Raw genomic sequence first — 24,428 nt, forward strand, 5'->3', positions numbered from 1 at the left:
GCCACAACCACCAATCCCCCGAAGCTGCAAACTCAAACCCTCCTAATCTTGCCCTCAAGATCATGGGCATCCAGTTGGTGACTACTGGCAGTCCATAACATCAAGCAGTTTTTTTTTGTTTTTTTACAGATTATTCAGAGGGACTACTTCCCCTTCGAATCCTATCCACCCCCTTTGACTCCATCTCATGACCGGCTAACTGAGGGTCATTTGTCCTTGCTCAATGAGGAAGTCACAGCTCTCGTGGCCAAGGGAGCCATAGAGAGTGTTCCGGTGCGAGAAGTAGGTAGCGTTTGCTAGTCCCACTACTTTCTGATTCCCGAAAAGAAGAAAGGGATTTATCTTAGATCTGAGAACCCTCAAACTCTCCCTCAAAAAGGAGAAATTCAAGATGCTCACACTGGCTCAGGTTTTGTCTGCTCTGGACCCAGGAGACTGGATGGTAGCGCTGGACTTGCAGGACACCTATTTCCATATCTCTGTTCTGCCTGCCCAGACGTTACATGAGGTTTATACTAAACCACAAACATTTTCAACTCATTGTGCTTCCTTTTGGCCTTACCAGCACCCCTCGGTGCTGGCAGTGGTTGCAGCTCATCTTCCCAGATCAGCAGTGCCCGTCTTCCCCTATCTCGATGACTGGCTGCTGAAGGCAGGCTCGCTACAGGCTGTCGTCTCCTGCCTCCTGACTGCAGAAGACCTCCTGCATTCGCTGGGGTTCACTGTCAACGTGCCGAAGTCACACCCAACTCAATTTTAGACACTCCCTTTCATCACAGTTGTTCTAGATACGGTGCAGTTTCAGGCTTACCCTTACAAGCAGTGACTCCAGAATATTCAGGCTAGGATACCAACGTCTCAGCCTCTAGCTTGGATTTTGGTGAAAAAGGACTCTGAAGCTGCTGGGCCCCATGGCCTTCTGCACCTGCTTGTGACAGATGACTTATGCGGGCTCTGCAGTGGGACCCGACGTTCCAGTGGGCGCAGCTTCAGGGGAATCTCTGACACTGTCCAGATCTTAGAGGGAACTGCAAAAGACCTGCAGTGGTGGCTAACGGACCGCGATTGGCTCAGTGGCAGACTCCACTCCCTTCGGCTCAGTGGCAGACTCCACTCCCTTCCCCCCTACTATGTATCACTCCTGGGATGGGGCGGCCATCTGGGAGAGGTGGAGATCAGAGGACTCTTGTCTCCGGCAGAATCCTGACTCCATATAAACATGCTGGAGCTCAATGCAATCCAACTGGCATGGAAAACCTTTGTACCCTGCCTCAAGGGAAGGCTGGTTCAGGTGTTCATAGACAACACCACTGCCATGTGGCACTGCAACAAACAGGGTGGAGTGGGGTTGTGGACCCTTTGCCAAGAGGCCATGCGTCTCTGGAAATGGCTGGAACAGTAGGGTATATCTCTGGTGGTTTAACACCTAGCAGGTTGCCTGAATGACAGGGTGGACAAACTCAGCTGTTGATCCCTAGCAGATTATGAATGGCATCTCCAACCGGAGGTGGCGCAAGGTCTCTCAACAGTGGGGAAAGCCTTGGTTAGATCTGTTCGCCTCCACTAAGAACACGCAAAGTCTGAAGTTTTGCGTGCCCGAGTTTCCAAGGCGGCTCTCGCTCTTGAAACACTTTTAGTCTCGAGTGGAGCTCAGGCCTTTCCCCCATACCACTTCTGCCCAGAGTTCGAGAAGATCAGAATGGCCAGGCGCAAAACTGGGCACGGTGAGTCTTGTATCCCGAGCTTCTCAGCATGAACACCGAGCCTCTGATGAGGCTGCCCCTTCGGGAGTATCTTCTGTCACAGCAGCAGGGGAGGGTCCACCACCCGAACCAGTCAGCTCTGCGCCTTCTTGAGTGGAGATTAAGCAGACAGTTGACTGCTTTCGACCTTCCTCTCGGAAGTCTGCAATGTCAACTTGGCAGCCAGGTGTCCCTCCACCAAGATGCCGGTGGAAGAAATGTGTGTTAAATTGTATAGAAAAGTCTATTGAACCTCTTTCTGCTTCCCTTTCTTATGTTCTTTTTATTCTTACCCTTGTCCAGCATAGCTCTGCTCTGGACACTCTAAAGGGTTACCTTTCTGCGGCTACTTGACCAACCCTCTTTATTTAAGTCTCCTTCAGAACAGGCTTCTTAAAGGTTTTGTAAATAGGTTTCTCCTTTTCTCCTTTCATAATGCTTCAGTGGGACCATAATTTGGTCCTCTCATTCTTAATGTGTGCTCCTTTCGAGCCTCTTCATAATTGTCTCCTCCGGATGCTCACTATCAAAACAGCATTTCTTGAGGCAAAAACATCAGCCCTTAAGGTGAGTGAGCTGCAGGCTTTATCATCCAGGCCTCCATTCTGGTCTGCTTTTCCAGACAAACTGGTGCTTCACACTAGCACCAAAATAACAGGAGCAAAAGCCCATACTTTTTTCCATAGGTTGATATTCCACAGAATAATTTCCCTCTCCCTTAGGTTCAGCAATCAAGGTTTGTAGCAGGTTTTAGGGCAGCCTGCCACTTCAACACCTGTGTAATAGTATGATGACCCACTAGCGCTTCTCTGTACAACAGGCAGCATGGTGTCCTGAGGGGCCCAGTAGAGCAGCCTCCTTCATCTAACCAACAGGAACCTACAGTGCAGGTTCCCTCAAGTCCATCACTTGTTCCTGTAAGGTTGCTTCAGTATCTGCCCGCTTCTTGTTGGTAATCGTGGCCAGCAGATTCAGGTCTGCCTCACCGCTCCTGTAGTTGGTCAACATTTACTACTCCAAACTGAGGTGCATTTTCCACCAGAGTTCGGGAGAATCCTCAATTAACTGTCAAATTGTAAAACAGTCAGAAAGGAAAACAAGGGAGATGCAAAATCTTAATAGCTGTTTTGGGTCCAAAAAATTATTCTAGAGCTAAAAGGAAAAGCATTCATGTTCGCCTGGCATACAGAGAGAAGAATGGAGTGTCAAGAAGGACTGGTGCTTTTTTTGAGGAGTAAATTACTGGCTCTTGGAAGGTAGGGGAATCAAGTGTAATAAAAATATAAACAAACAATAGAACTATCTTTGGTATCAATCTTTTGGGAGATCTAGTGGATAATAAACTTGAGTTGGGATGATGTTTATGCCAACAGGGGGACAATACCAGTCTAAATATCTCTAAATGATCATCTGAATTTCAATAACCCAGCTGTAAGAGGTTAATGACCAAGGAAAATAGAAGTATATTTACAAGGCATGTCTCCTAAACTGAAAAAGGAGGCTAAGTGGTACAATGTACTATGCGAGGCCACAGAATGACAGATGACTATTGGACGGCTGTGGTGTAAACACTTTCAGGTGCTGGAGTTACGGGATTGATGACCAGTATCTATGAACACACAATACATTATTGTTAAATCTGCATCACTTAAAGAACCCTTCTTTAACCCTCCACAGGATCTATTGAACCCCGATCAAAAGTGCAAAAATGTGAGAAAGAACATAAGTTCCATGTCTGAAATATCATCAATTTTGAATGTAGATAACTTTCATATGTTTATTATTATGTCACAATCCAACTCTACTGTGAGCACTTGCTTACCCTCTACATTCAGGGTAAATATAGAGGTAAGTGTCAAACTGGTTCTCTTTGGTGTTACAGTAAATCCGATGTATGAAAATAAAAACGTATTTTAGCTGGTATTAGCTATAAAAGAAATTGGAGTAAAAATGAATAAATACTTTTTTTTTTTGTTTTGTTTTTAAAGGGTCATAAACTCAAGACCAAGAAGAAATAATGGCTGCAATTAGTTAAGATGTAAACTGGACACTTTTTGTCAAACTGAAGTACTCAGACTTTTGGAAGACTTTAGAGAACTGGATAGGGGAGTGAGATTTTTTTTTTTTTGCTTTGTTCAATGATCACTTAAATCCTGAGACAAATGGACTGGGAAGTCCACAATTTTCCGCATCCTTTATTTAAAGAGGATGTTATTTTTTAAATGGTATCGGTAGGAAGCATGGGACTATAAAAAAAAGAGAACTATATTTGGAATAATTATATAGAACAATGGTTAGAGAACATACATGTAGGCCTTTCACATTTTAGGATGAGCCAGTGGTTCTTCTCAAAGACCTTTGACATGACTTTCTACACGAAATACATCAGTTAATATCAGTTTGCCTAAATATGTATAGGAAACGTTACACATTCCTACACAATCTAATTTATAAACAAATAAAACAAAGAAAACATTCTGATAAACAAGATACTCTGACCTCAGAATAAGCCCAAACATTGTTTCAGGGCACTAAGACAATAAGAGAGATGACTGACTAATCTGAGGTAAGAAACGGAATAGAAAGAGGTTAAAACAAGAATTTGCAATGCAAAAGGTCTTGCATTTGTTGAAGTTAGAGCTGTTGGCGTTGAAAACAACGTTTTTTCCTTTTTTTTTTAAATTGCCATGGAGTTATTATATTTGCATAGCACTACTGACATTGTCATTTTCAACACCAACAGCTCTGACTTAATAAGAAATGCAAGACATATTTGTTGGAGTTGGTGTTACTGGCATTATACATCCGAATGTTTTTTACCTAGCCGGGTGCAGTACCCATGGGACCTCTTTTAGCCACATACGGTACTGTACCCTGCAAAGTTGGAGTTATTGGCCTTATAAATGCTACTGTTTTTTACCTAGCCATGTTGCAGGGTGCAGTACTATATGTGGCCAAAAGATGTCACATATGGTACTGCACCCTGCAGAAGATATGGTAAATCCACCCTACCCATAATGCATTGCATGCAAGACAATACCACGAGTACATTCGGATAGCTATGTTCATATATACAATCAGTAGCTTTGAAATGTGAAAATAATTAATAAAATAATTCAAGATTAGGTTGTACTCTTTGTGGAGCTGATGAAGGGAAATATATAGAAGGTCTCATATAAATTTGAGATGTGCTAGTGAGTAAAGTAACCGCTGCCAGCCTTGCTTAGGACCAAGCATGCGTCCTGCCTGAAGTCCTCTAAGAAAATAGTGCTTTGAGGCTGTAATTAAAACCTAGGGAGTAACAACACATGTAACAGGGGGTGTCCTCATGCGAGGTTACAAGAAGAGACAAGGCGGTACTAAGGAGGGACTACTAAGCCTATTGACCAATGAAAACCCACCATTTGCAAAGGACAGGGGCCAATTAAAAAGATGGCTGGCAAGTGGGTGGAGCTTTATGCTCATATCCTGAATACTACTCTTGAAGAGACAGCGCAAGCGCTGCCTAGGCGACACCTAAAATAAATATGCGCTCCGCTGCGCTGGTAGCCTACCAGACCTATACAGTACTTGATAGTTGTGAGTCTTCAACAGTTTATTCAAGAAACCGTCTTACTAAGTGGATTATTTTTATTCCAACTCTTAAAACACAGCAGGCTTCACCTAAGTCCTGAATACAGAGTAAGTTGCCAATAGTACATAGTACAATTCCTCACACAATACAGCGCAAATAAACATGGTTTCCATTTTACTGCAACAATGTGTTACAGCTCCTAGGCAGAGCTTGGCAACCAGTCATTTTGCAGTAGCCAACACGGTTAAGTTAATGTTGGAAGTTTATTATGCTGTGCCTATAGGTGTAGCATATTGGCAAAATAAGTCCAGTGCCCCCAATTCAAGAAATGGTTCCAGAAAAAGATTAGAAAACTGATACAACAGATTGTTTTTCGCATTTCAATACTAAGCTATGTAATAGATTAACCTTGTTCATGGACCTCCTCCATGGTGGCGTTTCCTTCATGCGGTGCCACTGCTTCCTCTGCAGTAAGATGTATGCCTTCCACTGGAGCTTTAGCTTCGTCTGTGTAGTTTGCCTCTTTGTAGCTTTCGTCCTTCGATTGAACTTCTTCAGTTACTATTGCTACAGCTTCAACTGTAGTAACTTCTTCGATCTCTTCACTCACCTCAGGAGTTTCGAAGAACCCAGCATCCTCCTCACCTTTTATAGAATTTATTTAACATAAAAAAATCATGAAGCAAGTCTTGCAGAGCAAACACCAAACAGCATTAACCCACTGTCCTTAGACCATATTTTCCACGCGAATCGACTGCCGCTCTGAAGAATACCACATATTTAATTACCATGAGGGACTAATGGTGAATTCTGCATTGCCCCTCACTTTGGTGTGCCCTTGAAGATTATCACTTGAAGTACACAGGTTACATTCCAATAGGTGTTTAGTCAGTAGTGAGATCGAAGTGTGAATATACAGCAGCACAAGAATGATTTGCAGTGCTATTTAGATGTGGCAGCGAAAAGTATAATCGGCACAGCCTTAGCATGCATGAACGGTTAACTCAAGGACATAATTTGTAGTGGATACAAATCACTGGCGGATCTACACCCAAAGCAAATTTCTGCTCAAGGTAAGGAATGTGGTTTACTTCAAAATGACTTCCGTTATTAGTGAGAAATCTAGTTCAAAGCAAGCGATTACCACACAGATTACAAGCATACATTCACTATAGGGAAAACAGTTAAGTATAACAGCATGTCTTGTTCTCATTGTGCCTCGTGATTAAATCAGATTCACTTTTGGAACATTAATGTACATTTGCTTTCTAGTTAATTGATACTAGAAAGCCAAATTAGTTGAAAAAGTTACATTGTGTGCAGGAAGCATATTAGAACTAGTAAATAACAAAAATCAATATCTAAACTTTACATATTGAAATTACTTATAAGCAAGAAACGTATTAAATACGTTAAAGGATGTCTGACCAATATAGGATTGCCCTTTGTACTCTTCAATTTTTCTTGCACTTGAAAGCCACCTCACCCTCACGCTAGGTTGTATTAACTGACTCGGAACTACTTAGATTAAGACATACTATTCGAGAACCAAAATGTAGAAAGGTTAAGACTTATAGGCATTCAGGATAAGATAACACACAACTGCAGTGATAAGTGAGCATAGGGGCATGAAAATCTAGGAAAGGTGCATGCACTAAGTCATTAAATCACACTTTTTATGTTAGTTGATTTCCAGAACAAAAACAAATGCGACCAGCAACAAAGTGAACATGCAACAGAATAAAGCTTTAAAGCCCATTATAACCCACTGCTATGCTTGACAGTTGCTGCCCATACGTTTTGAGAGAGAAAAATATACAAATAAACATACTATGAATCAAAGGGGTCTAAAACAGCCCCGCCAATATTACGGAAACCCGAATACTTTTAGCCCAGTCCTGCTAACCCAGCTAGACAAAAACAGACGCCAACAAATACATTCAGTACATTTTATTGGACAATCATATTTACCCATTAATCATTCAACATGACTCAAACCGTTTTTAACCCAATATTTGCACCTAGCACAGGTTAATTTTCAAAACGCTCTGCAAACAAGTGGCGCCCGTCAAAAAGACAAGTGGTATTTTCCTATACAAAGATTTAAGATAAACACATCTTTATTGCAAGAGGTGAAACAAAACATTCCCAGTTAGACTGCAAGGCATACAGTGGAGAAGGACTGGCCTTCCTGGTCTTTTCCCTCCAACTTTGCAAAGACATTTTACTCTGGAAAGTGTAAAAAGCAGAGTAAGAATTAGAAAATTACTCTATTCTTAACTTTCAAAATCATATAAGGACGATTCATTCAAACAGGTATTTAAACCAGTTTCAATGAAGACCATAACAAAGGAGGGCAAAAACAATACAAACACACACAGACAGTCTTGTATGGACGCCACAAATCAAATGAAAGAACACTTTGCAGCATACCATTTCTGAACAGAATTTAGGAAGGTAACAATGTACATCTTTATTTATAATAATTGTAAGATTTGTAATGCATGCTTGTTAACATGCGCTCCTCCCTCTGGAAATAGAACACAACTGGACAAACTGATTAAATTGATGGAAGGAACGAGAAACAAGGAGTTGGATCCAGAGTCCAAAGTTCAGGTAAAATGGTACTGCATATAAAGGTGACAAAAAACGTTAAGAATCGCATGCCATTAAGATTCTAATGCTGCTGCAACTACAGCTTAATAAATCATTTCAATATTTTTAGCCATATTGCTTTCTCGTAAGTACTACCATAATGTAAAGAGGTTAACCATTTCTTCCAGTCCACTGTTCAGAATAAGGTTGCTTTAACACCATGCATACTGTGTAGACCTTTGTTACAACCAAAGATTTGCTTTATATAATCAACATCAAGTTCAACGTTTAGGTTTTAAAATGGATAAAGCAATAGTTTACAGGATGATCATTTCTGAAGACATTAAAGAGATAGTAACCAATGCAGCTATATAAGTGTCTTTAACGTAACATAAAATTAGTAAGTCCCCTTTGTAGTAAAGAAGTCCATAGGCGCTCTCCAACAACCCAACAATGCAAATATATTGTCACTTTTTCATGGTCTCTTAAAATAATAAAGGTGGGAGCTGAGCAGAAGTACCGCCCATGATCCAAAATATCGCCATCTGTATCTGCACTTTTACCAAAACGCACAGGTGCATCACATTGAGGGGAGGAGTTCCCAAGCAAGCGAAGAAAGACCCTGGTAAAACACTAACAGTGTTTCCTTTCTCACCTCAGCACCCCACCCTAAAGTCTCCTGAGGAACAGCAAAATTCCAAAGGTGGAGTAAGGAACGGAAATGCAGCATGAACTCTATTGGAGGTGGAATCAACTGAAGCGGTGAGCGCAGAAACTCCGCTCTAAATCCGGTGGGCAGCAGAAGAAGGAACAGTTTCTTACCTGTAACTCCAATTCTGTCATAGGGATATTTCCATGATAAGTTATAAGCACTTGAATAGTCCCGCCCACGAGTGGGGACGGCAGAGCACTTCTTTTAGATGTATCTCCTTAAGTGGATATTATTCGCCTTTCTTCAAGAAGGCCGGCAAAGACACTTAGAGAGAGAGAGACAATAATGCAGCCTAAATACATAGGCTACACTGGCCGCATCTTCATCTCGAAGTGAGAGAAGGATGCCAGTACATGGTATTTTCTGCAATATTGTAGTGTTTAACACACAGGATAATCCCCTTCACAAAACTTCTTTTTCCATGATAGAAATGAGAGAAGACAGAATAGCCACATAGGCTGCCATTATATGTCTTAAAAATAGAAGCTATGCCTTTAAGAACCCATAGACCACCAGTATACCATCATGCACAGTTAGCGGCGGTTACTTCAATTCTTTTTGAGGGCGATAGGAAGTGAATGCATGTCTCATGTCTGGATCGGCCTGTCTATTCCACCAGGGAGGCGGGAGGGTTGCTTATGACTTATCATGGAAATACCCCTACAAGAGAACTGGAGTTACAGATAAGAAACCGTTCTTGCAGTGGATTTCCATGTATAGTCATAAGCACTTGAATAGGTAAGCAAGCCCATCCCGAAAGAATGCAGTGGAGAAGACAGAGGATAAAGATAGACAGATTTAAGCAAAAAGGTTCCTAAGGGAAGCTTGCCCTACTTGAGCATCAGCCGTGGCATCAGAGTCCAGGCAGTAGTGTTTAGTGAACGTATGAACTGATATCCAGGTTGCTGCTTTGCATATCTCTGGAAAATGTATGTTGGGGAACATAGCCGCAGTACCTGCCTTTCCTTTGGTAGAATGCACTCTAGGCTTAGCAGCTAGAGATTGGAGAGCCTTTTTGATAAGGTAGGATTCACGAAACAATCCATCAGGAGATGGACTGCTTAGAAGTCACTAGACCTGTACTGAGGGAGCCATAATGTACAAATAATTGGTCAGATCTCCGTAGATCTTTACTTTTATCCAAATAGAATTTAAGAACACGTCTAACATCCAATGAATGAAGGGATCTCTCCGTTGGAGTTGATGGGTGTTGGAAAAAGGTAGGTAAAGAGAATGTCTGGTTAACATGGAAATCCAAAACCACATTAGGGAGGAATTTCAGATGAGTGCTCAGGAATACTTTGGATGCATGTAACACTGTGTATAGCTCTGGACAGCAAAGTGCCTGGATTTCACTAACCCTCCGGGCAGATGTTAAAGCCACAAGGAAAGCGGTCTTACAAGACAGATGCTGAAGAGACACCTTATGTATATGTTCAAAAGGTTCCTGCATAAGGCGAGAGAGAACCACATTAAGCTCCCAAGGTGAAGGACGTCTAATGGAAGGAAAAACCTACTTCAAACCAACCAGGAAATCTCTGATGACAGGAATTCTAAAAAAGGAAGTTTGTGAAGGGCAACTCTTGTAGGCAGGAAGGGTCGCCAGGTGAACCTTGATGGAAGAATATTGAAGGCCAGAGTGTGCTAAATGAAGCAAATATGGAAGGATTACCTCTTCCTGGCAAGAGGAAGGATTCTCATTCTTTGATGAGCACTAAATACATAATCTCTTTCATTTATGGGCATAGGAGGACAGTGTGGAAGGCCGCTTTGCTTCCTTGAGGATGTCCATGCAGTCTTGAGGGAAGTTCAAGTGTCCATACTGTACTAGGTCAGGAGCCATGCTGCCAGATTCAAGGAGGAGAGGTTGGGATAAACCATCAGGCCTCCAAACTTTGTCAGTAGATCTGTCTTGCATAATAGCCTGAGGTGTGGATGGATAGATCGATGAAGGCGGCCCGTGAACCACCATTGACGTGGCCACTCCAGTGCTATGAGTATCATCCTGGCCCGTGACTGCGACAGCTTGATGAGGGCTGCCGGGATTAGGGGAACTGGTGTAAAGGCTTGGAAAAATCTGCCGGACCATTTGATCCATAGGGCATTCCCCAGGGTTTCCGGTTGGTAGTACCCCGATGCGAATCTTTGGCATTATCTGCGGTGGTGAACAAGTCAACCTCCAGAGTACCCCATCTTCCAAAGATATTGTGGACCATGTCGTCATTTAAGACCCACTCGTGCTTTTCCTGGAGTAGCCTGCTGAGAGAATCGACCTGAGCATTCTAAACACCTGGGAGGGGAGCTGCTGTGATCGTGAGATTTCTGGCCAGAAGGCACTTCCAGATCGCCTGGGCTTGCAGAGATAAGGGTCTGGACCTCGAGCCTTCCTGCTTGTTGAGGTAGTTCATTGATGTTGTATTGTCCATCTGAACAATAAGGGTGTTGGAGCGGAGTGACGGCTGAAAGGCTTTCAGCGCCAGATGAACTGCCCGTAGCTCTAGTAGACTGATATGGTACTTGGATTCTCTGTGTGACCTTTTGCCTTGAATTTGAAGGTGGCCTGTGTGGGCTCCCCATACTTGGAGCAAGGCACTCGTGACTATAGTCTGAACAGGTATATCCTTGTGAAATGGGATCCCTTGTAGGAGATTGGTTGGATAGCACCACACTGGTCTTCTAGGCATTCCTATTGTGTCCTCATGTGGAGACGTGCATTCGGTGTGAGGAATATGCAGGGGGCCATCGAGCCCAGGAGTGAGGAGATCTTCCTGATGGTTGGCTGAGAGATTGCCATGAGAGCCTGAGCCTTCCGAAGGATCAATTAACATCTCTCCTCCGATGGACACACACTTGCCTTGAGAGTATTGCTGGAGGCTCCCCAAGTATCGTAGGAACTGTACTAGGATCGAGGTTGGCTTTGTATGGTTGACATGAAGGCCCAGCCGGAGGTCTAAAAGTGAGGTTGAGCCTCCTGAGACATGGATGCTTTGACTAGTCAATCATCTAGATTGGGAGAGACGAACACTTTGTGATTTCTTCGATGGGCCGCAGCTACCGCCATGCATTTAGAGAAAGTCCTGGGTGCAGACTACAGGCCAAATGGAAGTGCTTGGCACTGATAGTGGTTGTGCCCCACTGCAAACCTCAAGAACTCGAAATGCTTTCTGGTAATGGGCATGTTAAAGTATGCATCTTGGAGGTCGATAGCACATAGCCAATCCCCTTGGTGTAACGGAGGGTAAATCTGGCGCAATGCCAGCATTCTGATCCTTTGTCTACGACTCCACTTGTTGGCCATCCTGAGGTCGAAAATGGGCCTGAACTCGTTCTTGTCTTTCTTCTTGATGAGAAAGAATCTTGAATATAGCCCTGTGCCTCACTGCGGATGAGGTACAGGTTCCACTGCCTGTTTCTGTAGGCCTCTGACTGTAATTGGTGCACTTGGAAACTGGATTGTTTCGGCAGTATCGACGGGGGAGGATTGATGAATCTGTGAGAATATCCATTGTGAACAATATTCAGCACCCAATTGTCTTGCGTGATTTTTTGCCACTCTGCCATGTAATGTTGAAGGCTTCCCCCTACTGGTGCAGGCAACAGAAGAGGGGGAAGAAAGGACTCAAGGTTTCGACCCTGCTGGTAGTTTTCCTCCTTGTGCAGGTTGTAGTTCTGCTCTTCCTCTGGCCTGTCTCTTCTGCTAAGGCTGATAGGATCGTTGATACTGTGGTTGTGTACCTGACTGGTGACCCTGATACCACCAAGTGGTTTGAACCCTGTGTGGGAAAGCGACGTTGTAAGGGTCCGAAAGATTTATGCTGGCCATTTCTTCATCGATGTGAGAGCTGAAAAGAATTGTCCCAGAGGATGGGAGATTCAGGATGCGCTGTTGAGATTCAGACTTAAGCGACGTCAGGCGCAGCCATGAGTGCCACCAAAGAGCCATGCCGTGGCAATAGCCGTGTGCAACAAGAAGAGATGTGTCCGCTGCAGTGCTTTTGAATTGATTAGAGAACATAAGACCTTCTGTCAAGATTTCATTAAAGTCGTCTCGTAAGTCTCTAGGGAGGTAGTCGACAAACTGTTGGAGCGATTCCCACAGTGCCCTGTCATATCGTCCTAGCAAGGCTGTTGCACTAGCTGCTTTCATGATAGTCGCTGTTGTGTTGCAAACCTTCCTCACTACGGAGTCAATTTTTCTGCTCTCTTTGTCCAGAGGCACTGTCAAGGCCGGAGCCGTGGCAAGTTGCTTCTTCGCCACCATCATAATGACAGAATCCAGAGTGCACAGGAAGCATGGTTCTGCTCTGGAGGATGGTATTTCTTTTGCAGCCTTGATGGAGTTGACTTAATTGAAGGTCTCAGAAAAAGCTCCATAGCAGGCTCCAGGAGACCCAGAAAAAGAGGCAACAATGGGCATGCAAGCTTCTTTGAGCTGTAGGATCTCAAACATTACAGAAGTCGTCAGCATTGGAATAGACACTGGGATATTTAACTTCAAAGCACCCCGCACCAGAACCTCTTTGAAGTTTGAGATGTCATCCACTGGTGAAATGTGTGTGGGAGGGGCCTTGGTGTGTATCTTCCTGTGCTTAAGGAGGAGGTATCCCTGGTATGTCTCGAATAAGACCTATCTTCATGGCGCCAATGATGGGAGCATCTTGAGGGAGTAGAGGAGAGTCTTCATCTTTGAGAACGATGTGGAGTATGAGACCTAGACTTTGGTGTTGGAGGTGGGAGCGGGGGAGGAAGAGGCAGTGTTGGAGGTCTTACTTCTGCATCTGGTAGAGGAGAGGAAGGATGCTGAGGAGGAAGCGTTGGCGTCGGAGAGTAGACATCCTGAGATGGAGAATAGGTTCAGGAATAATCCAAATCCATTGTATAGATTAGTCTTCTCTGCGCCTTGACGAGACTGACCAAGTCACTTAAGACAATCTTACCATCCCCTTCGACGTCGATACCGCCTTAACGGTGGGTCTCGTCTTGACGTTGATGTGTTGGCATCCACTAACGGCGGGAGAGCCGGTGTGTTGACGCTGATAAAGACCTCCACGACAACCTGCGAGGTGTCACTGTCTGTAGTGGACTTCCCGACACCGAACGGGGTGCCCTCGGCATCGTATTAGACATCAAAATCCTTCTCAAAGTCTTTTCGACCCCAAGTCCTAGGTCGACGGCAAACAAGTCGGCGCTGTACCTCCTCTTGACGTCATCGTCCTAGATCGAGACTGGCATCGTTTTTAGGCCTTTCTTCTGCTGGAGAGCCGTCCAGAGGCTGAAGACAGCTCTGGTAGAGGACTGACCCTCTACTCGCCCTAAAGTCCCACCTGAAGATTGTGCCTGCTGTTTTTACCGCTCCTCTGCTCCTTGGAGGCAAATCTTCTCTCGGTCACGCATAGTGCACTTCGAGAAAGTCTTACAGATCTTACAAGAGTCAGGAACATGACTTTCAGGCAAACAGAGTATACTCACCCTGTGAGGATCAGTCTTGACCTTCTTCCTATCACAGCCAGGACACTTCTCAAAAAGCGATGGCATTTTGAAGTGAAAACTGTACAAGTTCCTTGATAGGGAAAGGACAAAGACGTCGAGTGAAGTAGTTATTTGGAAAATTTAGAAGTGAATTCTGAAGAAAAAAAAACAAAATCGGTCGAACTCCATGCTCCAGGATCCTGCTAGCAGGAGCCGGAAAAAAGAACTGAAGTAACTGCCACTAGCTGTGCATGATGAGATACGGGTGGTCTCTAGGTTCTTAAAGGCACAGCTTCTATTTTCAAGACATATAATGGCAGCATATGGGGCTATTCCGTCCTCTCTCATCTCTATCATAAAAAAAGAAGTTTTGTGAAGGGGATTCTCCTCTGTTAAACACTACAAAATTGCACAAAATATAGTGTACTGGCATCTTTTTTCACATTAAGATGAAGATGCGGCCAGTGTAGCCTATATATTTAGGCAGCGTTATTGTCTCTATCTCTGAAGTCTCTTTTCAGGCCTTCCTGAAGAAAGGCGAATAATATCCACTTAAGACGATATATCTAAAGAAATGATCTGTGGTCCCCACAAATGGGCGGGACTATTCAAGTGCTTATGACTATACATGGAAATCCCCTACGAGAGAACCAACAGAACCTTTCAGGTGTAGGGAAACACTATCACGTTAATAATTATCAAAAAGGCGGGCACTCTAAAAACGACAAACCCCTGCCTGATTCCCCATGAGCCTTTATTGAAAATCTGAAACCAGGTGGCGTCCAGCCTTTAAAGAGGAGCCTGGCAGCTGTAGAACCCAGAGCACAGCATCAGAGAAATATGGGGGAATTAACGATCACCCAAGGTTTGGCAGATTACCCCTCCTCAGTTAAAATTATACATCTTCCAATAGTTTTCAGAGGGGGTGAACAGAAGATTAGCAACTCAATGAAAGGAGCTAAACTGCAAATTGAGAGATTGCTGGCCACAATGGAAAATGACACCATAAAATAGATTATAGTGAATTTTGACTACCATACTGAACCTCAACTGGCATGGCTTGCTTGTTCAAAGGAAAGCATTTTGTCAAGAATTCCTGTCATACGAGGGGAGGAAAACGGTAACCAGCGAAAACGGACTACATCTCCCAGGATGCTTAGCGGTTGAGAGGTTATGTAAACAGGAGAGCTGTTACATAACTCAAGGGAAACACGCCCTTATGTAAACAGGAGAGCTGTTACATAACTCAAGGGAAACACGCCCTTATGTAAACAGGAGAGCTGTTACATAACTCAAGGGAAACACGCCCTTATGTAAACAGGAGAGCTGTTACATAACTCAAGGAAAACACGCCCTTATGTAAACAGGAGAGCTGTTACATAACTCAAGGAAAACACTCCCTATAAAGGGAGGAACCGGGAGGTACAAGGCTGTCGGATATTGTGTTTACACCGACGTACCTGCTTCGTGAAGAGCAGTGTTCCGGAGTGGTGCTCCAGTAAGGCAAGAACGGAGGTAGGTCAAGTCGTTACTCCCTGGGCCGTGTCTTGCCCCATCGTCACCTGTGAAGGACCCGGAAGCTCTACCGGTCAACCATTGAGCTTCGCTTTTTGACTCGGCTGAGTCCAAGCGCAGTGGCGCTTTTGCTGGTTGGAGTCGTAACTCCCAGCCCGACCAGAGACACAGGGACTGCCAGCTGTAACGCACACCAGGAGGTGTTTGCCGCGTTACAGACTCGGAAGTCCACAGGATCGATCGAGCGGCTGCTCTCGGTTCAGTCTTCTTGCTTGTGATTGGGGTATCGGTGACGCATCACCAGGAGGTGACTCCGCGTCCCGGTGCAGTCTGAGGAAGAGGTTGAGCGGCTGCTCCCTTCAGGTAGAGACCCCGGCTGGGTGTTTCCCTGACTCCTCGATTCTCCCCAACACTCTTCGTGCCCCTCACAGCCTACCGATTGGCATTGTCGGCCATTTCATTTCTGCCCTCTGTTGGCATACGCCGGGATCGGCGTATATGCAGAGGACGGTTAGGACCATCCGTGCTGTGGGCTGGTAACGTACTTAGCCTGGAGGATTCCAGTGACTATAACTTTTGTTTGTTCTTTGTATTTTATTTGCCTTCATTAAAAGAACTAACCCTTCACAAGTGGTTGCGTCCTCATTGTCGTGTCTGTTAAACGATCCTGAGACGTTCAGGGCGTTACACATTTATACTTTAGAGAAGAGGAGGGAGGTTTGCAGCTTAGTAAAGGATTTACTTGCTAATGAAAGAGGGTACTGTTCTTTCCAGATGCTTCTCGAGAGCCTCAGAGAAGAAAGCAGCTCCATGCATTCAAGACATTCATGAGGTCCTTCTAGGTAGGAGCATATGCAGTGGCATCACAGTCATGCTAGGATGATCTCCACAAATGAGATATCCAAGTTTATTGAAATATCCATTTTTAAATTGAAGCTTAAGATAAGAGGGCGACAAAAGTAAATGCACCATAAAATAACCATTGATCACTCACTTCCTCCCTCACAGAGGCAAGAAGAAATATGCAAAAAGAAAGCAATGTTCCAATAACAGTGGTATGCTATCAATGGCAACTGGATCTTCGTCTGCGTTTCTAGGCTCATTGCTTATAATTTCTTTACTGCAACGCAATCATGTTCTCCTGGTTTTTTGAGGCAGACTTTTTTTGTGGTATGGTAAGCCCATTTCAAGATTAGTTGTCCAAGTGTGAGGAGGAAAAAAAAAAAAAGTCTATAGCATTAATCGTAATGCCCTTTGCTTCACAATACAGACATGCAGCCTCTGGTCAGCTGCAGACTGCAGTTCATAGGCACAGAAGCTCCCAAAATTAGCTCTCCATCAGTAGACAGAAAAGTACCATGTGTTGTCTGCTAAAAGAGGACTTAAGATATCTTCAGCCTGGCTATAGAACGTTCCAGCTGTCTGGAAGAAATCATGTCATCAATTCTTAAAAAAAATGTACAACTAGAAAGCGAGTAGACTTTGCATGTAGCCCCTTTTAGCCATAGGCTTTCATGTGTTTTTCCATTACTTTGATAGGCTTAACGTCAATGCCAGAGAAATACATGGATTGTTCATTATCCCATCTAAGTTCCCATTAGGTTTTGTGGAGGAGGCATCAGCTATTCCTGAAGTCCTGATGTAATTAAATCATCAAAATGAAACATCAGGATGAAGTACAGAGAGATAGCGGGCTTGGAAATGGCGTATTCACCATTAGCTTTTATAAGGTTTCCATGGCTATACATGCACTCAGGTTTTCATAAAGATGAAAATAATGGTGATTTGGCCACATTATCTACCATGCAACCTTCTTTTTGTGGAGGTTTCAAGTTGACCACTTAAAACAAAACTTCATCTTCTGGCTTTTCATAACAGTATTCTTGGACAGATAGCTTAACTCTGACAATACTGTCTGTTAAGAAAAGAGGCATAAAGGGGCATAGGAATACAGGTTTAAGATGGGTGCCATCCTATATGACCTTTCAACCAATAGCCGACGAAAGCTCTCCCATGACCCCATGCTGTATCATGTTGTTGGTGTAAGAAAAATGTAAATGAGAACAGAACAATGGATGAAGAAAGCTGTCTGAAAGCCCATATAAATAATTTTAGTAAAATCACAAGTTCAAAGCTAACACCAGACCTAAAATTCAGGAAGTATACTTCTGCACAAACGTGATAGTAAGAAGATATTGAATGTGTGGACTGATGTATGCTCTATTTGGACAAGAAGCTACCCATGGCCACCGTTTTTGCATGGGAGGGCAGAAGGACAATGCACTGTATATAGGCAATACTTTGAGTAAAAACCAAAGAACTGAGAAAACAGGGATATGATAGTGGAAACAATGTGGAGAGGGGTTTGAGGCTCAAAAAAAAAAACAGAGGTTTATTGCATACTACTTGGTTCAAGAGCTTTTTATACAAAACATCTCAGTCCCACCACAATGCGACTGATTTCCATTGATTGGGAAAAGGAGGAGATGGACATAGTCTTAGCAAATACAGAAACAATTTTCAGTCAAACATTTTGCCTGCTGTGTTCAAACTCTCCATTGTTTTCCAAAGGTCTACACAGTATTTTTAGCTACCCAGAAATAATAATGTATTGGTTAAAAAGAGAGAAATAAATACTCACCAGCTGTTTTAAAAATAGGAGAAAAAAAGGAAGAAAATAAAATATTTAATCAATTGTGCAAATTAATTTTCAATCTACAATGTTTAACTGTAATCAGTGGATAGAGATAGCAGGAAAACAAAACAATTGAGAGTCTTGCATTTCAAACATAATTCAAGGCTTTATAGTCCTAAGTATCGTCAACATTTGACTCAAGTACATCATAGTAAAATTAGCAATATGCTTCTTTAATGAAAGCCATATACAATAAGTTATTCAGCAGAAAAATAAATATGCAGGCACAATAAAAAATAATCTGTCTATCAAAACAAACAGCAAATCTGCAATATACTTTAGTTTGCAGGTGACAGGCGTTATCTGATAAAATGCATCAAACTAGATGAAAAGTGCACAGGAACATCTTATTCGAACAACTGAGTTAACTTTCGAGCTCATTACTCCTGTAGTTTTAGGTTTTAGATTATAAGCATTTTAAACTCCATTTCAAAAGCAAAATATAACAGCACACACAATCTGCCAGCTTTCATGCAAACGGCTGAGGTTTTTTTTGACAGCGTACAAACACCAAACTGGATGATTCTTTGCATACACGGAGTTACTGGGACAATGGATAATAGGCACCATAAAATGACATTTTGCATCTAATAACGCAGGTGAAGGAGGGCTCTCTACGGGGGAGACCTCAGTACCACATCCACCTATTCATTATCTTCTCATGTTTTCGTTAGCACCTCTATGTAACTGCATATCCCCATAGCAGAAATGCCCAATGTGTCCCAGCCCCGGAAGTCCTTCAGAGCTGTGACCTAGGGGCAGAAGTGTCCTGGCCGAGATCAGAATCCTCCTCGCCATTTTTGTAGTCCACCCCATAATGCACAGGGAGTCCCTCTGCATCCCAACAATAGTCTTGTTGTTAGGTAGAGGGCTGGAAGGCAATAGTCTGCCATTTATACAATGAGATGTTGGACACTATCCGCTTCAGCTCTGTTTTTTGTTTTTTTTAAATTAAGGTATATGACCCTCTGCCACATTGTCCACCATATTCCTTGGATCCGGACTGTTTAGATTTTGCTCTGAGGAGAGAGCATCAGTTCAGAACAGCAGCCCTTTAGCAACTTATGCTTTATATGTATTCCCTCTAGTTTTTATGTCGAAGCCTACCAGACAGCGCCGCAGTCTGGTTGCTAAAGACTTCTATGGGACATTCTGAAATCTGACCTAGGAATGCATTCCGCCCATTGCTTACCACTGGCTTTGTGGTTTGTAACTCACTTTGCTTGCTTTCTTTTTGCTGGCTTTATTATAAGTGCATTTATATAAAGTAGACAAATGCAAATGGCGTGGCTAGGACTCTAAAGGAGTATGTAGCATCTTCTTGTCCCAATCCATGCCTTCCCGCTTATGACAGCATCTAAAAGCATGATTTATCAGGGCATCCAGAAGGAATAGCTGGGTATCAGTGCCAAATGTACCATAAGGAGGTTGACGCCTGCCTAGCAGTTGAGGATTTGCCATGATCCTGTGAATAACCCAGCACAAAACAGGGGAAAGAACTAGATGTTGTGAGACCACATGCAGAACAGCTCTAAGAAGTCCTCGACAAAAGCCCAGAAAATGCGATGGAGGAATTGAAATCTACCTCAAGAGTGAGGCGTTCTCACCATATACCCAAGGCTGGTGCTTTGCGGAAGGCCATCATTTTGGAAAGGGGGCCTTGCACTACCGCACACACTCCATGACCAGGGCATATTACTAAAGTAATTTAAGACGACCTCCGCCTCACAAAAACAATAAAAAAAAGTAGAACGGAAGGCGGGGCAGGGGAGATCCTTCACATGGCCCATTGGGTGCAAGGAAATGGCAGGAAACCTCTAGAGGATTAGGAGTCGAAGGCCGATGGCGCATAAAAGCACAATCATGGGGTGGAGCTTGCCCGGCCGAAAGATGGCCACAACCTGCTAGAGCTCCGCTCTACGCCGCCACTATTTCTTCACGAATCCGCACGAACTGGAGTTTGGTGCTGCCCAGAGCTCCCACCACCTGGGCCGCGCTTCCTGGCTCCGTACTGGGTGCTCCTGCAGCCGCTGTTTTGTCCGCGGCGGCAGTTATAAACACACGGAGGAACCACGACAGCTCCTTACTGCCTGCTGGGGCTCCCCAGGGTCTGTCTCCCAGCGATCTGGTGCGTCCTTGTCTGGACTTGTTCCCGATGCTGGTGGTGCAGCCTTTTTGAGTGCCTGCTCGGAGTGCCTTCAGGACAGTACGTGCCCCCTTGCGCTCTGCGGCGGGATGCTCCCCTAGGCTTGAGGCAGATTCAGGGTCTCCCTGGTGACTGCCCTCACCCATTGCCCACCTGGGGGTGCTTCTGACAGCTGGAATCTACGCTGTTTGGGCAGACTGGTGCTTTATAGGCAGACAATACTAGCACTGGTCCCCTTGTGGCTGCGGCTGACTTGGAGACTGATCTCCCCCCCACAGGCTGTCCACTACCACCTTTGCCTCTGGCGACACAGACGCTGTGCTGCTCCCCTTGCTCTGGGTCTGGACCATTGGACACAGTGTGGTGATCTTACCTTGTGTCTTAGAGATTCCGGTATCTCCGCCACTGCGAGTACTTACCTGCTCCACCTGAAGACATGGGGAAGGTAGACAGGACCCAGCCTAAGCTCCAATTCGAGCAACGCAAATCCTGGCGCAACGAGGAGGGAGAGGAGGGTTCCCCCCCCCCCCCCCCCCCCCTCAGTAACAGACACTTCGACGGATGACCCGGCTGGAGACATTAAACAGATCATTGCCTCCCAGCGCCTAGATATGGCGGAGCGCTGCGTAACCGAGGTGGAGGAGACTCAGCTGGATGCAGGAGACACGCGGAAGCAGATGGAGCGTGCCCTCTTGGCCCTTCGAGACAAAGCAGAGGCTCTTGAAGCCCGGTCGCGCCGCAGCAATCTGCGCATCACGGGTCTAGCAGAGTCTACTGCCAAAGGAAACATGGAACAATTTGTGGAGCGCCTTCTGAACTCCCTCCTAGGTGCAGGCACCTTCTCTCATCTATTCGTGGTTGCGAGGGTGCACCGGTCGCTTGGTCCACGACCCCAGCCAGGAGTCCCGCCTCGCCCCATCATCGCAAAATTACTGAATTATCGGGACAGAGACGCCGCACTGCGGAAGGCGAGAGAGCTGTGTCCCCTGCGGTACGAGGGGTCGGATATCTCTCGGTTCCCCGACTTCACCCTAAAAGTACAGGAGGCGCGGCGGCAGTTCACCTCAATAAAACAAACTGCTGGACCATCGCATCGAATATGCTATGTTATATTCCGCCAGACTGAAGGTCCTCTTTGATGGGAAGCCGCGTATATACCAAGACCCGCAATCACTTCAAAAGGCCTTCCGAGAATGAGAGAGGGCCAACAAGCGTCCGAACACTCAACAAGCCTCCCCTTCACAGAATGCAGACGCCAGAACTATGGATGGCAATGACTGAGTGTCTGGTGATAACTTTTTTATACGAAATGTTTCTATCCTGCTCTTATAGTTGGTTTTGAAGCTGGTCACTGTGCTTTCTAATGGTTCACTGGGACCCTGTGGTGAGCGAGATGTACCTGATCACATGTTGCTCTAGTGTAGGTTTTCTCCTTCTATTTGGAGTTCCTTATTAACATGCCCCTCTGGCTACTCGGAGTGTGCGACCTGGGCATCAGCCTTTTCCTTGGGGGATTGCCTCTCTGCTGTTATCCTGCTTCCCCTAAGTAGAGTTGCTCTGCATGCTCCTTGCGCCCAACTAATCCCTGATAAGCTGTTGTAGGATTAGTAATTGCATGCGGTGTTTGAGCGGGGGGTTGGCTCAATTTGTGTAGCCGAGCAACATCTGCCCCACTGAGTTAACCGTTGTTCCACTTTTTGTCGTTGGGTGTTTCACGGGAGAGATGGGTGGGACTCCCTGACATTTGATTTCCTTCTTAGTGAGGGTTGGGGGGTTGTTGGCTTGCCTCTGCAGTGTTGGGGTTTGCGGGGCGTGGGTGGGGTCGGTGTGTGTTTATGGTAGGTTTTATTTTATTGCTCAACATTTTATGCTTGGATCTCCTTTTTTCTTTTACAGGATGTGGGGGATGGCGGGCGAGGCCTACCTCTGTGTAGATGTTTTTCACTCCCTTGATGTACTCAATGTCAAATATGCAACCCAGAGCTGAAGCGCCGCGGCGCCTGACCTTTTTGACTTGGAATGTGAGGGGCTTAAACGATTGTCGCAAAGTGCGCAAAATACTCGCATACCTGAGGCGCAGGGAAGTAGATAGTGCTCTTCTTGCAAAGCACGGGCTAGCGAACACCTCCCATGCGGCTCACTGTACCTCACACTCAAAGGGCGTCTTAACATGGATCAATCCTAAAGCAGGCCTCAGACTCGAGCCTTTGCTTACAGACACGGCAGGCAGATACACAGTGTCACAATGTTATGGCCTCCTCTGGGAATTCTTAGTAGTTAACACTTACGGCCCTAACTATGATGACACTACTCCAGAGCCGCAGCTCCCTTCCGATTATCTGGAGCGGCGACTTTAACTGTATCATGGACACAGCCCTTCCCGCCCGCTCTCTCCTTCAGCTAAAGCGGTGCTAGACGTTACCTTACAATTACATTTGGCTGAAGTGTGGAGGTCGCGTTCGCACGTCCAGGGTGGGTCTACACACTATTCAGCACCACATGACCTTCATACCCGCACTGATTATTGGTTTATCCCACGCGACATGAGGGTGTTAGACTGCTCAGTCCTTCCTTGCACCTTCTCGGATCATTTCCCAGTTTTGTTTTCTCTTGCTGCCCCTCCCCGCACACCTCCCCCATTTTTATGGCGACTTCCCCCCTACTCATAATGTGGGCACGGTCTACTCCTTTGCTACGGTGTGGGAGGCGTTTAAGGTGTATATACGTGGAGTGCTATCAGTAAACATGCAGGAGTCCTTTGCAGTATCCGGGACCGCTTAACCTTATTGGAGTCTCGACTGGCCAAACTAGAGGCGCGGCGGACCAATAATGATGATACTGCGCTTAGTGAACAGATTAAGTCCACTCTAGCTTAATTCCATGAGGAAGCTGATCGGGAAATCAAACATATGGGCAACTATGCTTCTGCCAGAGCCTATGGTGAGTCTGATTGCCCGGGCTCGGTACTGGCGGCAGTGGCGCGGCACCGGGCAGGATCTGGGGCAGTTGTCGAGATTGAGGACGAGGGTAGATCATTGCTGACGGAGAACGTTGCGATCAGTGCACAATTCCGTTCCTATTACCAAGATCTGTACAGTTCCAAACTCTCCCCTAGCGATGAGGAAATAGCCGGCTACCTGGAATATATACAACCCCCATGGTTGCAGAACTGGCATCGTGAGTTCTTGATGAGGCCTATTGAGGTTGTGGAGGTACGCCTTGCGTTGGGTTCTATGCGAGAAGGGAGTGCCCCCGGTATGGACGGCTTAACTGTCACATTTTATAAAAGCTTCAGCGACGTTCTTATCCCCCATCTTATTACTTTATTTCACAACATTGCCGCTGATGGTTCTATGCCCCCTTCCATGTGCGAGGCGCTAATTATTACCCTATTAAAACCCAATAAAGATCCACATAAATGCTCGTCCTGCCGCTCCCTATCACTTCTCAACGTAGACGCCAAATTATACGCCAAAACTCTTGTGAACCGACTATCCCCGCTTCTCCCTCAACTGATTGGACCTGAGCAAGCCAGGTTTATCCCTGGTCATACACTCATGCAGAATATTCGTACTGTCTTTGGTGCCCTGCAGCACGTGAGGCCTGAGGTCAAGGCTGTGGCAGTCTTCCTTGATGCTGAAAAGGCTTCGATTCAATCGAATGGAAATTTATGAAGGCTGTACTGACCCGAATGGGTGTTGGTGAAGTGTCCCTGCAGCCGATTTCAGCGTTGTATCATGCTCCTATGGCCAGGGTCCGAGCGGGCGATGCGGTGTCGGCAAAGTTTCCAATCTACCGGGGCACCCGTCAGGGGTGCCCGCTGTCTCCGCTGTTGTACGCGGTTGCAGCTGAGCCGCTGCTGCAGGCTTTACGAGAATACCAGTCAGAGGACTCCGCTTCCCCCGATACAATCTCATCACAACTGCATACGCGGATGACACCCTCCTATACGTCAGGGACCCTGAAGTTAATCTGTCCCC

General features: G+C 45.2%; 1 protein-coding gene across 1 annotated transcript in view; it reads right to left on the minus strand.

Annotated features, from left to right (window-relative positions):
• MGARP (mitochondria localized glutamic acid rich protein) overlaps positions 1–24,428 on the minus strand; it is a 543,910-nt gene that overhangs the window by 267,164 nt on the left and 252,318 nt on the right. The window contains exon 4 of the mRNA XM_085641521.1: positions 5,725–5,961. Within this exon, the coding sequence (XP_085497647.1) occupies positions 5,725–5,961 (237 nt within the window). The remainder of the gene's footprint in view (positions 1–5,724; positions 5,962–24,428) is intronic.

The sequence above is a fragment of the Triturus cristatus genome, chromosome 2_2 (assembly GCF_964204655.1).
Source record: "Triturus cristatus chromosome 2_2, aTriCri1.1, whole genome shotgun sequence".
NCBI classification, from domain to species: domain Eukaryota; kingdom Metazoa; phylum Chordata; class Amphibia; order Caudata; family Salamandridae; genus Triturus; species Triturus cristatus.